Source organism: Blennius ocellaris, assembly GCF_963422515.1.
Source record: "Blennius ocellaris genome assembly, chromosome: 14".
Taxonomy (NCBI): domain Eukaryota; kingdom Metazoa; phylum Chordata; class Actinopteri; order Blenniiformes; family Blenniidae; genus Blennius; species Blennius ocellaris.
The window spans coordinates 16,891,617-16,907,965 of record NC_137663.1 but is presented as its reverse complement, the minus strand read 5'-3'; the positions used below and the strand labels follow the sequence as shown (position 1 = coordinate 16,907,965).

The 16,349-nt window shown below is 37.8% G+C and overlaps 1 protein-coding gene across 1 annotated transcript in view; it reads right to left on the bottom strand.

The window, feature by feature from the left end:
- ncam1a (neural cell adhesion molecule 1a) overlaps positions 1-16,349 on the bottom strand; it is a 286,659-nt gene that overhangs the window by 27,395 nt on the left and 242,915 nt on the right. Inside the window, exon 13 of the mRNA XM_080508922.1 lies at positions 13,002-13,127. Coding sequence (XP_080365048.1) covers positions 13,002-13,127 — 126 coding nt within the window. The remainder of the gene's footprint in view (positions 1-13,001; positions 13,128-16,349) is intronic.

Here is a 16,349-nt window from a genome sequence, read left to right as displayed (position 1 = left end):
AGTCAGAGGGAGCTGTCGCTGTAGATGTAGCGTTAATTACAAGGCTGTCCTTTGTTGGTGTAATGTAATTCAGAAAGCTTTAATCTAATGCTTACACAGCAGGCCCAAACAGCTCCAAACAAAGATTAATTTATATTTTTAATTAGATTTATGTTAGTTTATGATATCATCTAATCCTCAGTCAGTGTCTACTCGGTCCAGATCAATGAATTAGGTGTCAATATTCAGCAACTCACAGTTTATACTTCATTTTTCAATTTACTACTCGATTTGTCTCATGATTATTAGCATTAAAGCACCAAAGTGGTGGCTACAGGCTAACAAGAAGTTTGACAAGTTTCTTTGGAAATATTGAGATTTGGAACTATGGAAATAGAAAAGAAAAAAAAAAAGAATTTCCACAAGTAGCTGCCTTTCTTTCAAACCCTTCATTATCATCAATCCTACTTGAGTGTGAAGGTTATGATTCCTGAAGGTAATCAAGAAATAGTTTGACATTGCCATAATCCCAGCACTGAAAGGTTGGAGTTGATGAATGGGCTGCCAAGAGGCTGACTTTCACATTTGTTTGTTTCTTATTTCCTCACTGCAGTCACTGTTTGTTTCTTTCATTCATGAACTACTAAACCAAACAGTAATTTGCCCCAAATTATGAAACTGTTAACTATGATTTTTTTTTTTTAAAGCTGAATCTCAAGCGAAAGCCCCAAATAACCTAAACAAGTTAAATTCTGACAATTATACTGTGTAGACATTTCCCATTTAGAGTTGACAAAACTAATAAAGATGCCCTAAAAGAATGTCATTAATATAAAATTAACAGTATTAGTTTTAACAGCTTCATAGATATATAGGAAGTCCATACAACTAATAATCTTCCTCAAAATTAAGCAAAACCATACTTTAATTTCTATGGAAACAATATATAAAATAATGGTATGTTTGTTAAATAATGTTAAATTCAAGATGAAACCCTTTTCAAATGTAATTTACTGTAAATTGCTCCATAAAGGGTTCATAAGAAATTTACAAACAATTAGTGCACACGATGCACGCAACAGAACTCTCTCTTTTTTCTTTTTTATAGGACACTTATTAAGTTTGTGGGAATTATAATTTGAATCTCCAATTGTCAAACATGCAAATAAATATTTCTAAATGCAGCTCAGGAGTTGTAGAGTTGTATTTAGCAGAATTTCAATGAAGTATACGTGTTGGTTTTGAACCGCAAAGCAATACACAGTTTAATATTAGAGCTGATCTTTGGGTATAATTGGAATTTTTGGAATAGTTACAGTTATTAAAGTTTATGTTTAAGTATGTGTTCAATTGTCTGTTTAAACATTACATCAACCTTACAATAATCACATTTACAGTTTAAAGTAAAGTCTTTGATGGAAGCCACAATGTATTCAGTGTACTTCTGTGTTCAATGATGTTTGACCAGTTGAATATAAACACATGTAAAATTCAGAGTATCTGACGATCAAATTAGATTTAAGGTGGATTATCCCTTTAAGGAACAGAGAGGAGCAAGCTGCCCAAGAAGGTGTTGTTCTCCTTGAGGCTTCTCATTATCTGCTCTGTCCTCCTGAGTAATGACTGCTGGGTCGCCGGATAATGAGCCTGTAGCCCTTGATTGGACATGTTACTCTATTACTTTTAATAACATTTACATAGTCTTGAGGGAAAGAAGGTCAATGTGTTTTCTGTGTGTGTGTGTGTGTGTTTGTGTGTGTCACTAGCTTGTACTCTCATGCCTGTGTGAGGGCTGAAAGGGTGGAGACTAATAACCAAATCTCATCAATTATGTACATATTGGTTACACACACTTAGCCTCATCATTGTGTTACTAAGTCCACTGGCGCCTGGTGTTACATTGCGTGGCCTTTTGCTAACAATGTGACAACAACAGGCCCACAAATAGCAGAAAACACTGTTGGCATAACATTACAGGTCTGAGTTCATGCTTTAAATGGGGGGAAAAAAGTGATTAAACAGGTTAATAAAATACTTTGCATGTACTCCAAATGATCAAAAAGTCACAAAATAATTCCAGGATTTAACATTTCAAACACCAGTGTTAGTGGATGGAGTGGTCATTGATGTGAGTATCTATGAAGGCACTTTTTTTTTTTCTCCTCACAGTGAATAATCAACTGAGCACACTGCCTGAAAACTGCATTCTACCCGACCGGAGTGAGCATGACAGAAGCTGAAAATGAACCAGACAGTATTAGTTAGTAACAGCAGCAGTAAGATAGAGGCAGGCAGGTTTCGCTACATTGTTATCCACAGGCAGCATTCTGGGTTAGGTACATTATTATTCTGAGACAAAAAACAAAAAACAAACAGAAGAAAAAGAGCTGTTAGGATGAAAAATGCCTCCGTGCAGGCTGGAAACTTTAAGCTGCTGCAACACATTCGGACTTGGGGAACATGTGAAACACCACCCATGGCCTCACACCAACAGGCATGTGGGTGGTGTGGCTCAACATGTAGCCCCAAAGCTATGGGAGCACGCTGCGTCTTCTTCCAGCATACATTGAGAGATAAGAAGAGAAAGTTAATTAAAAGCATGCTTTGGGCTTCAGAAACCATTAATTTTTGTTAGAAAACCTTCCAATACGATCAGTAATGTTTTGTAAAACATGTGGAGATGTCCAGATGTATATAATCTGAAGCTCTTGAACTAGTTTATAGAATTAGGCTATAGTTGTAAGAAATAAAGCTTACAAAAATGATTCATCCTGTGTAGAGGAGAATGAGCTTCCATTCGAAGATCATGTTTCCAAGTAGCTGGGCATCTCATACAAACTTTGCGTTCAAAGGCAACATCTGGGCCGAAAGTGATGATGTGGGTCAATGTGGTCTAGAAATCAACACCTTAGACAGCTGGTGGGGGCCCTGGCTCCACAAACATTCTTCTACCAGGTGGAAGAAATGAGCCATAAGGTAATTGTGGGAGGCTGATTGAAACCAACTAGATTTAGCTGGACTCAGCATGCATTACTTTCCCTGAAGACAAACTCCTTAATTAAGGTTAGTTCTGCTTTTACTCAACGACTGCACAGCTGGAGAGGTGTTGTGTGAGAATGTGTGTGTGTGGGGGGGGTATATAGCCCCTCCATTGGCTGCAAAACACGAGTCGGTGCTTGTGGTGAAGATGCTTGAATCAATGCAACAAAAGGTTGCAGGGAAAAAAACAACAATGCCCGTAATACAGCACCTCACAACACATTCATGTGGTTACAGTTGATTCACTTTTACGAGAGATTTTTGGAACTTTGTTAATGAAATTGTTATTTTTAGCGTAGCTTAATCTCCACTCATAAAGCCGAAATAGGGGATCTTTACAGATGTTTACACTTTGCATGTCTATATAAACTATTCTACCGAGGAGACATGACACCAAAGACATTGACACATGCAGGCAAGGACTGATATTTTCACTGGAAAACAGCAGACCGAGATGAATGAGGATGCAACGAGAAAGGGAAAATAAAAGCTTGCATGCTGCATTAATGAAATAAGTTGAGTCCAATTAGTGCAACAGTACGAGCTACGTTGATTATTTAAAGGAGAAAAGAATAATAGAAGAAATAAAAACAATTGCTTTGTGTGTGAACCCATTCAGGGGTGGGCGCGATGCAGATTGCAAGTCAGTGGCACTTTGTGATGTTTGAAAAAAAAAAAAAAAATTAACAGAATGGCAAATAGCCTATACATATAACTGAGGGGAAAAAACAAACTGAGGGGAAAATTGGGCAATTTAAAGCCAATATGAATGAAACTGAAAAATAAATGTTAGGAAATCAAATATTAGATGAATATTTGCATTGCAACTTAACTATTAATCCTTTTGCACCTGAAATAATTTGCTGAATTAGTTTGATATAAAGGTGTTGAATTATCCAATGTAAATGTAACTGATCTATTAACTGTAACACTGGATTCACCTCCATAGGGGCTAAAAATATAACACATTCTCTATCACATGAATGATAAATCTACTGAGGTCGAGTAACGTGCAGATGCTTTGTTACTCACAACCTCCAATCAAGGTTTTTGACTGAGGGTAAAAGAATTGAAACATTTCTAACCAGACATGACTGTCTGCTCTATCCCCTCAATATTCTGCAAAAACGGCTTCCAAGGAAACAAATGCAAAGTTGGAGTAGAAAACACAGATGTTCATTTTTAATTCAATCTGCGGCATCTGTTGCATCATTTGAATTTTCTGTGCCTAAAATAAAACCGACAGATATTTCCGCATATGCCTTTTTCCAGAAAAATAAGTGGAGAAATCCTCATATGAAATTTGACTCACGTAGGTTATACATGATGTAGGAAATGTTGCATCTGCTAACATGTATTCAACATGTATTTAAATCTGACCTGAAAGATGAGCTGAGGAGATAGTTTTGCTCTCTATAATAATTATATGTGTACTCATATGACCTGGTACACAATAGCATATGTAATCACTTCAAGAAGAGCAGTGAACCACATCTGGGAAGAAAGTAAACCCAGTGCTTATTTATTAAATTGTTCTCAAATTTGGTGTAAGGTATCAACCATCAAGGCACTCAAGGGAAACTAGTTGTTTTACTTTGTTCTGAGTTCAACAGAAGGAAAAACAAACAAGCTTTAAGATGTATGAAGGTTATAAAATACTGATGTAGCCATGTCTACTACTTGTTAACTACTTTGTTTACAGCACAAAAATGGAGAAATTTGTTTATTTTCTCAAGGTGGCAAAGACTAATTTGACCAGGACATTTCAAACTTCATGAAAAGTTCAAGAGCAGAACTCCCGAAAGGAGACGTAACAGAAGAGTGAACTTTTTCCAACTTCAATCATTTCCCTCAGCCATGGGACAGAACAAATTTCTCCATTCCTGCAAAGTAAATCAAGACTTTTAGGAATGACTTGTGTGAGGAGAGAGAGAGAGAGAAAAAAAGAGAGAAATTAAATCTGGAAATGTTGCAATGTCTCATCTACACATCTTAATTTAAGGAATGTCCCGTGAAGGGTTATTGCTAATCTGAGGATCTGAAACTAAGCAAAGGAGGTTTACCTTCTGTTGGCCAGCGAAGACGACATCGTCAGCACCATGCAAGAGCCACATGACAAAGTCACATGATGTGCACAGACATGATCGGTTGAAAGGAAAATATAGAGGGTGGGGGGGGGGGGGGGGGTGCAGGGAGAAGTAGGGGGGAGCACATGGGAAACATACAAAACATTTTTGAAATGATGAAAAACATGTCAACATAATGAACATAAACAAGAATGTTAGGGACAAAATGAATAAAACAGCACAACCAAAATAAATACACAAATCGATAGACAGGTATTCTTATACAGATTAATACATAACGCAGTTAGAGACTCAGTTCTGGTTGGTTAAAACATGTAAAGTGAATACCGTAAAACCGCAACTTCAGTGTTTTAAGATAAATTATACATATATAAAAAAAAATGACAACCAAAACTTTACACTGAATGGCCTCATGCATCCAGTCAGAAAGTGTTCTTTTTTAAATTTCCTGAATCTGAATGACTTTGATGAGCTCTCACAGCATGGATGCATTTAAAGGCCAATTAAGCACAACAACAATAAACGATTTCAACAATCTGCTGTTTCAGTGGGAACAAAGGGGATTGTGAGGAAAATTGAGGAAACGCTGCAACATTGATGCTAAAGACAGAAAGGACAACATGGAGACATCAAAACACTGAGGATGACACAAAGACGGCTACATCTGATGTCTTTTATTTAATTATTGTTATTTCAAGTGAGTACAAAGATGGGACCTGTTATGAGTAACAAACATGCAGTCCTAGTGTAGCAAATGCACCACGCATCAATTATGCATAAACTCTGCACACAGCAAAATTACTCTGCTGACCATTATATAAGGGATTGTGAGCGGCACGTTGTCACATCAAAAGACATTGAAGGAGCAATAAGCGGTGAGACAAGTTAGCTGATTAAAGGTGTGATTAGGGTTAGGATTTTCAGAATAATGACATAACAGCAGCGTGGGCTTGCAGGTGTTGTTGATCCATGTCAGTCACATTCCTGTAGTTCAGGAGACACACACGCGAGTCTGCATGGAAAAGCCAAATCTCTTGGTGTAAAGTTCAAACCACCGGTTGGGGCTGTGCCTGACCTGAATGGATATCGGGACAAGACGGCACCACTGAGATGACTAAAAAAATGCGACTTTATAGAAACAAAGCGTTTCTGTGGAATGTGACAAAATGCAGATGGTTTGTCAGGATGCTGCTGCATACTTTATTAGCATTCTTTTTGATATTAATGTAGGTTAGTCCCAACATTCAGACTCGACATATCATGCTACTTTGCGGAATTTTGTTTCATGTTCAACAAAGTTATGAGGAAGCAGCACGTACAATCAGCTGCATTATCTTCTGAAACTGGGTTTGAATACCACTTCTCCAGGTGCATGATAGCAAATTCGCCAGTGTGGCTCGGACTGTTAACAGAAGCAGCTGTCATTCCATGCAGTTTAATATCTGGATGCTTGAGCGGAGTGCGGCTGCACATCATGCTGAGCTGCCTGTTTATTGCAGGAAGACGCCTCTCCAACCTGCAGCGTTAAAACTGCACGCGACTCAAGGAGCTCTGTCGCTCGGTCCAGTGGGGCGCGGCGACATGACTGTAAAGCATCTCTGTCAATGAACGGACACATACGTGAACACTAATTGGTTTAACAGCCTCATATTTCTGGTGCTGACGAGCGACGGGGGAGGCATCTAATCGTTCAGCCAACAAATAGCACACAGTTTGCACAGGGACAAAATGTGGCATGGTAGGTACGAGATGTACGAAGAAAGCTTCTTGTTGTGCAAAGCTGCAGATGGAGTATATTCAAGGTATTTCACATGTGAAAATAAGCCAAGAAAAAAAAAGATAATTTCCAAAGGAATTAGTGATTGGTGGTGAAGCCCATTAGTAAAGAACCCAGGATGATAATTGGAAGTGTTACTACTGGCAGGTTGAATAAGGTTTAATATGGTCTTTATCTATGGGCTGAGGAGATAAAATAGTGTTGAGTGGTTCTTGGCTAATTCAAGATATGAATATTTGTATTATCTGCAAGCAGGATTAATGTCTGGAAATGAAAAGAATAGAAACGATTTATTCATGTCATTTATTCATGACACCAGTAGGAGATAAGGCGATAGTGAGAGAAACCTGGTTTTACTCAAAGTTTGGCAGTTTGCTGTCAATCAACTGACTTTATATATTATCGTGATTTCCACCACTCTCATGAAACAGCATTGACAAAAAGGCTGAAAATTCTACAACCATAGATCTACTGAGAATTTCGCTTTGACATTAGCATTCATACAAAGTCACACTTCAGAGGAAAATGAATGTATCCCACCCGTAATCCAAAGTCATCACATCATACTTTAGAGTCGGCACTATGATTGGGATCCTTATGAAAGGACAGATTGTGTTAATTACGTCACACAAAGCTCTACAGTCAGGCAGTTAACCTTTATGTCTCGACAAATGTTAGTAGAATCAAAATCTAAGGGTACTCAAGACCATTAGCAAGGCGAGTAAATTTCCCCACTCATTTTTGCATTTTTTTTCTCTTCTGCTTTGATTGCAGTCTACAGAGGGAGTGCGATCCCTCCTACAGGCCACACCAGACAGAGAAGAACAGTGGAGGCCAAAACAGGCAACAGGGGACAGGGGAGAGAGACACACACTGCACACTGCTGGACTGGCATACTCACTAGGGGCCATACTGGTGGCAGCAATAGGGGGTGAGGTCGTTGGTGAAACTGAAAGATGGTGAGAACATCGTGAGAGGGGTTGGTGGGAATAAACCAGTTCTGGGTTCATTGCATTTGTGCCAATAGAGGTTTCTCTCGAACTTTCTCGTGTGAAAATGACTCTGGTGCTGATGCACATGTTAACACTCCCACTGAGCTGCAAGCGATACTGAAACATATGGAAGGAACTGCGTGGTGGTTTCTGCAAAATTTCTTGATTGTGCATATGGACGAGGATGCACACACACTTAGAAAAAACAACAAGCGAAATCCAGCTTTTAATTATAACAGGTTTAAAAAAAATATTTTGCAATGTAAATTATCTCTTAACATTTTCTAGGATTTATAGACAACAAATAACATGAATAACATAAATTTGTTTTTCTACAAAATGTATGCTGAAATGTGACTTTTCTCACCAGGAATGTCTATAAATGTAGATACTGCAGATTGAAGGTTATTACCTAAATACATTACGATGAAACTTTCAGCAAAAAAAAAAAAAAGCAAAAAAATTCTCTCACAATATTAGAAAAACCCTATCAAGCATGATCTGAAAATTAGCTCTGTTTAATGAAAATTGGCTTCCATTTTATTTAAATTTTTTTTGTAAAGCTCCCCTCCTGGTTGGAAGCCTTGCTGTGTGTGATGTTTTCCACTCGTGCCCTGGGTACCTCGCACCATACAAGCACATACATGTTAGATGTTGGGAACATTTGCAATTCCCTTGATCAAGCCTCTGATTTCAGGCCTGAACGAATACTCCCTCTGGATGCTCTGCATGAAAGCTGCTTTGAAATAAGAAGGATAACAACTGGTAACAAATTAATTAGATTTTAGTAATTACAATTGTGCAAGTTGTAAAACTATTTTGCTTTATCTTTTCATACGCAGGTTTCAGTAGATTAAAGTAGAGTTTCCCTGAAGAAAGAACATTGGGTGTGCATTCAGGAAAGTAAATTTCATTGAGGATCCTGTGCTTTGTTCCTGTTTATGCAGCAGTGACTGCTCACTGTCAACTTGACTGTGTTTTATTAATATACCGACTGGCTTGTGTTTTTGGTTTCATTAGAATAAAACAGGCAAAGCTGTCAGATATCCACGCTAACGTTTTAACACAAATACACGTGGCTGCGACTGTCCTTAAACCAATTGGTAGCACAGTGTTTTCACATCAGCATTTAACACTGAAAGAAAGGTAACAAAGTAAGGGACAGCATTGAAAAAAAATACATATTTACAACTGTTATTATGTAAAGTTTGAGCGAAACAAGCAAACAAGCAAAAATTAAAAGATCTTTTTGAATTTCAGTGTGGTAATCTCTGAAGAAGTTGTATAAATATAGATATCTGCTATGCTATCTCAGACATATAACATTTTTTGCTATTTGTTTCAAGCGTGTTCGTCACTGTCAAAATCTGTAATACTTGCAGTGTTTCTTGGTGTGTTTTCTGCATTTTAAGTGTGATTCAGTGTGTTCTCACTTTGCAGCATCACTTCTAAATGCTGCACATGGGCTAAAGATGGTGAATTATTGAAGATGTTTTCTTAGTTCGCCCGCGTTTGGTCTATTTGTGTTTTCTTAAGCTGGAATGCAGCGAGATTCAGGGTCACCCAATTTTTTAAGGGTAATGTATAAAGTCCTTTTTTCTTTCCGAGCTTGAATAAGCAAAGAAACGCTATTGTTGTTCCCTCCTGAAAGTCCATGGAAATGAGGACTCTATATGCAGGCTTCTGGGTTTTATAGTTCTTATAGCCAATTACAATATAAAATACAATAACCAAGTGATACACAAATGGGACTCCAAAGGATTTCTGGGGAGCTGGTGAAACGAAAACTTGATAATTCCATGTTTTTGTGCAGCTGGTTTTAATATTTAGTAGGGGAAATAATCTCCCTCATTGTTCATCATATAGCCACACTGTATTCCCTACTGCCTGAGGTTGGTGTGTGTTCTTTAAAGTTTTGCGCTATAGTTTATAATTTATGATCATTGGCAGAGCTGCGGCAGTGCACAAGGTACAAAAGAGAAGAAACAGCCTCAGAAGCAATGAGGCTTATGCAACTGTAACAGGTATATATATTCATAAACGAAACATAAGTGAAGAAATGGACTGTGTGCTGTCAAATTATTTGAAAAGGTAAAGAATGAAGACACTTCAGCAAAACCCTTCAGGTGAAGTAGACATTGTTTAGATTTCTCTACGACATCACGAGAACAAGAGGATCATGTTCTAACATTGCGGTGGGTGCGGTGAAAGCAAAAAAAACAAAACAAAAACCCAAAACCCAAAACAAACTAAAGTACAATGAGGAAATATAAGAGGAAATCAAGTACACAAGACAGGGAGGAAAGAAACTTACTTGTGAAAGAATAGCCTGAGAAGTCCAATGGAATACAGAACAGATGAAAAACCAGGATGGGGGAAAAAAAAAAACAACACAAAGAGAAGAAACAAAGACAATGAAATGAGAAATATGATCAATGAAAGGGGGCAACTATGTCCCAACACATCATTAACCCACCGTCACCCTGCTGTTGTGTATACAGCTGAATACTCAAACTCGTAAAATGCAATGCTACTGTCTTTTCTGATATTAACACAGACGCAGAAGGGTTTTTAGGTACATCAATATTTTTTCTAAAAAGAATCGTTCTGTTACACAAACCACATATTGAAAATGGATTCAATCGTGCCAAATTGCATTTAATTTGTGTCAATTTTACATTAAGTGACACTTGAGCTCAGTCTCAATGTTATACATTTTAGATCAGCGAGCTACAGAAACACATGAGAGAGACTTTGTAAAGCCGGAGCATCTCTAAGTAGGACAAAAACATCTCTCTTCGGTTCGAGGGGACAAATAAGGAGGATGCTGAGGAAGGTTTTTTTTTTTCTTTCTTTCTTTTTTTTTTCTACAGAAGCAGTGGGGTGATGAAGCACAGATGGAAGCGTGACATGGAGGCTGGAACAAACTAAAACAAAGATTTATTCATGACCCTGATTCGAAATGCTGACTGAGAAATAGGTCTGCTGCTTTCTGATTGCAGCCTCGCTAAATTAGCTCACGGCAGATGGAATAAAGGAGACGACTCAGGGAGAGGTTTACCCGGAAAATCGGGAGAATTTTCCTGACGGTACAAGGTACAGTTATTTGGCATCAAATTGAACACTTTTCAGATCAGGGATCTGCAAAATTTACCACTAAAAGATCCACTTTTGCCTCCCTTCAACCTAATACAATGAAGCTATAGCCAAACTTCAAAATCAATTTAAGACATATTCTGGACATTTACATAAAGTAGTCAACATATACAACAATTTAAATTAAAGAACAACATTTTGGAAATGCTGATAATTTTGTGAGTATCTCTTATGGTATGTTTTTGTTGCCATGTATGCATTTCTTTACAGACAAAAAAAGTATAAATAAGCTAGGATTCATGAGTAATTGAAGTAATTGAGTCTGCCTGAATGACACTCTTACTGTGCTAACCCCAAAACAATTGAAGTCAGTCACATTTAAACAAAACAGCATTTACATTTAATTAAATCTGTTTTATAGTAAATCAAAATATTCTCTCTCTTTCATTAATTTGGGGGAAAAGATTTGCTCATCTGTTGTCTCAGTGTATACATTATTATTGTCATTATTTTAAAGGCTAAGTCAGTTGGCTGAAATACTGTATCACCATTTCCAGGTCCTTTTTCTCTAGTCGCTCCAATTTAAAGATTGAATCAGAAACATTCCTTAACTTTGAACGGACAAGAACAAATGCAAATGTTAGCCTGATAAAAGGCCATGAATAATAAATATGTTCCACTGTGTTGTTAAATTGTGGATTTAACTGAAGATATAAAACCGAGCAAACATGAAAAAATTTAAAATATGTTTACCATATATAGTCATATTTTCTCTGCAAATATATTTTTGTAAAATATGTTTCCATATATAGTCATATTTTCTATGCAAATATATTTTTTCTTTTAAACCTTTCACTCTTTTTCTGATATGTTTGTATGCTTTTTTTAATAAGGACAACATAGGACGTTAATTAATATTCTAATAGTTTTATAATGCTTTCTTTCACAGGGACTGCTACAGCAAACTTGAATTATCTAGTTTTTACGCAAAATGTAGGTACATTAGAAGTCAATAAAGCTTGAATATGGTAAAACATAATATTTAACCTTAAACCATATAGTAAAACTTCACTTAATTTACATCAAATCTTGCAAAAGCTGCAGGAAACCACTACAGAGAGGCTAAAAAGCTACATATGGCCACAGAGCTGCTGGAAGTGAAATCCTACAGCATCTCACTTTCTGTACATCAAATTTATACTTCAGTGAGAACTTACTGTCTGACATTGTTATTGCACATAAATAACTCAAAGTCAGCCTTTATGTCAGAATGACGTACTCTGATTAGCGATGACAGGTGTCGCACAGCTGCTCCCCGCTGTGCAGACGCTGCCATATGTTCAACACAGCTGTGATATGACATCGCATTAATTCGCAGAGAAGAACTTGAATGGAGCGGACACCAAGTCTCTCTCGCACATGCAACACATTGCCGTTGACAATCAATGGAACGCGGTCAAAGCTCTCCTCACCTGGCTGGCTTTGAAACTGAACCGTTTCCTCCTTCTTTCGAACCTCACCTGTGGCTGCTGCATTAAAAAATGCCCACCGTCACTGAACTACCAATACAGAAAACCACATTTCTTTGCACTGATGTATAAATCAGTTTTGGGAATGTGCAAGTGCTCTCCAGAAAGCTTTCATCAAATCACCCGAGTGGTGGACCGAGAGGAGTTAAGACTGTAAAATGGGGGTAAGTTAGAAGCTTGCCTTTCACCCATCGAACATTAAAAGAAAAGGAGCATAATACTGCGAGGTGATGAAGGTTGCACAGGTAATACTTGGGATAGTTAACACTATTAAGGAGGTTGGATTATGAAGTGGCGGTTATTGTTCCCTCTGGCCTGAATGGGGTGGTGAAAGGACTGTGGCGGGGCTGGAGGAGGAGGGGCAGGAGAAAGCGTCTGGACTGAGTTACACAGCGGCGAGCGGCAGAGTGAGCAGCGGCATTAGGTTCAAAAGCAGCGGGGTCACAGGAGCATTTACTCATCGGAGTGATACAGAAAATAAAAAAGCGAGAGGGGCACTTACGGACTGGCTCGGTCTTGAAAACGGTCGACAGGCTGCTCTCGCCTTTGCCTTTGCCGTTGATGGCGGACATCTTGACCTCATAGGTGGATTCCGGCTTCAGGCCCACGATGGTGATGCTGGTCATGTCTGCTGGGAGAGGCAAGGATGGCTTATATCAGACCGCTTCAACTCAAAGTTGCTTTTGGATTTCTTTACACATTAAATGTGCAAAATGGATAAATATTGCTTTGCGAGTGCAATTTCCTGGCAGGAATGGGAGGAAGATGCCCTCTCAGTGGGCGACAGTTTTTTGTCTATTATACTAAAGGGGGCAATAGAATCCGCTGCAAACTGATTGATGATATTGAAATCAATGTTTTTAAAATGCAATCTCTTATTTAAGTCCAGTCCTACATAAAGTTTTCATGTTCTCCCCGTGCTAGCTTGTCAACATTCATTATGGGTCTGCATTTTATTTTGCTGGGACTAGATCATTACATATATAATATCAATTTTCTCCAATTTTTTTTTATTCCTGATCCTTTTTTACGAGATCCTGTCATCCTGCGCTAATGACAGAGGTGGATATTTCTTTAGAGTACAGGAAATGTGACATTCATCTTTCAGAGCAGCATTTTATAATCTGAGAAGTTCACCAGGTGATCTGTTTGCATTTGTCCTGGAAGTAAAAGAAGCATTGAATTTTATATGCGATCTTTCAGAAAAAAAAAAAAATGCTTTCACAAAGAGTCCTCCATCACAATAGAAACGAGAACACACTATAAGATACTGATCACATGTGGATAAAACCTCATCTTGGCTTCGATTAGCTCTGCTTTTCCTTCTGTGATTGTATGTTCTGCTCTTGCTTTTGTTTGTTTCTGTGTCTGCTTCTTCAGGCTGCCGTCTGACTCCTTTCACATTCATCCCTTGCAGCGCACACTGTAGAGTACACCATGTAGCTCTTCCTGTTGCACATCTCCTTTATATTACATCTACCAATCTCATCTAACTGAATGAAAAAAAAAAAGGAATTATTTAAATGGATTATTTAGAGAGCTGGCTTCTTTCATAACCCGGTTATAATGAATGAGTGAGCACCAATACGCCTGCCGTGGTTTGCACTGTACACAGCAAACTGCAAAACAAAGGCTACAGCATGCATAGTATAGTTTGATCTGTTTATGGTTATCCTGCATGTTTTTAACCACGATACGGGCTTCTGCAGGTAAACTGGAGGACCTTCCTAATGGGATTTTTACACAGGGACTCGATTACCAATGGCAGCAAGGTTGCATTAAAACAGCAGCCACAATTTAGCTAATAGAGGTGCTATTATTTTCATTTAACGGTGAGCATTCGGGCAAAGCAGGCTAGCACTCTGATGTGTAAATCGCAAAAAAGCAGAGAAATTGTAATTGCAGGAGGGCTTTGTGGTTTCTTGTTACATAGCTGCAGCTAAATCAGCTGAATTAAAGATCCGTTTCAACACAAAAGCTTTGAAGTGTATTACTGAAACGGAGCTAATAGGAAACCTTGTTAGTTTGACCTTTGATTGCAATGTTTCACAAGTGAAGTGGATTTATATGACCCGTCATGTTCCTACCGGTTTCTTCTACTTCTTGACTTTTGTCACAAAAAGTCACTTGGTTAGTATGTGACCGTGAAATACAAAAGACCTATAATTTCATGGATGAGAACAAGTTTGGGCTGTGAAAAACAGCCAGAAAAAAAACATATTTCCATTGCAGAGACTCCATTTACCACTCAGATTACGGTCTGAATGAGGAGATTCAGAATGAAGCGGACATAAGTGACTTCTCGGGGAGGCTGCATGAATATCGCTGAAAGGCGTCAGGCCAGGGGAATTCAAAAACTGGGCTTTTAGCACCAACATAAAACTGCTGCCACCATTCATGTTGGGATGAAATTTGTAGATTACCCAAAGTAATTTGTGTTTTTTAGTGGGTTTTTTTGCATGTTGGCTGCCACTACTTCTGAAAAGCTTTATTGAAAGAAAAAAAAAAAAAAAAAACATTTTAAAAAGATTACAAACTGAAGATTATTATTAATCACTGTGTGTCACACAGGGGAATCATTCCTAAACTGACTGTCTAAAACTATTTTTTATATATTAAGACAGTAAAATAAGTTTAATGGCACTGAAGTGTTAAGTATGGGTTTGGACACACTTAATAATACATAAACCCCAAACTGTGTTATTGGGTTCTTTGAGCCTTAATGGGTATTTTTGCAACATTACGATGGAAACAAATCAAACATTACGCTGAATGCGTTGTGGTGCTGATGTAAAGTGAGTATACTGACACATTACACATTACTAACGTGCCATTTTAGCCAAGATTCGGATTAGTTATTACAGTTACCACTTCAAAAAGTGGAATTACTTCACCATTTAAAGCAAATAAACAGGAACGAGTTGAAAAAGTAGATTCTTCAGGTAGGCTTGGCTTGCTAATATGGACCAAGTTTTATAATTGTAGTGTTTCTGGGACACTTAAGCTGAGCTGTCGACGGAAGAAAACTGATTCATGAATTATCAATGGTGTTTTAAAAGGTAAACGAGCATTTTTGGTGGATAAGCACTGGTTTTGTGTTTAAAGGCAAATTTAAATGTCACCTTCAATCGGTCTTATTACATTTGGCCGATTTAGTTCCGGATTAATGAGGCGTGACTCCTCTCATAAGCAGACGTTTTGAGAAAAGGTAACTATCAGGACAACTGCTTCAAATAAAGCTAACACTAACAGTGACCTCAGCTCTGCAACTGCTCAACTTGTGCGATAAAAGAAATGAGCAATGAATTCACTGGCAATTTGTTAATTGTTGCTTATGATTATCTTTTAATAATCCATTTCTAATTCAGGGCTTTTATGAAATTTCTTTTGTTATCTATGAAATTCTGTGCTTTAATTTGCTTCACCAGATGATTATTATTGTATTTTATCTTGATAACTCATATGTATTTATTGATTTGTTTTTCCCCAGAGTTCCTGCTTATCAGTACTTTTATTTTTTTAATCAAAAATTTGTGCGATCAGCCATATTTGGCAGTACTGTTTAGAAACACGCGATGGCAGCTCTCGTTCACAGTACTGTTTCAGACCAAATCGTCATTTTATTGACACAATTCAGCCAAGTAACAGCTGGGCATTTACACAATTATGTAACAAATATTCATAGTTATGTAATAGGCAATAAAAAGTGGAGGAAAATACCCCCCCCCCCAAAAAAAAAAAAAAAAACTAAACAAAAAAACAAACAAAACAAAACAAAACAAAATCTATGTTTCTGGTGTTGCTGAATGGGATATTTTGGTAACATGTGCAGCCAGTGTGGGAGTCCATG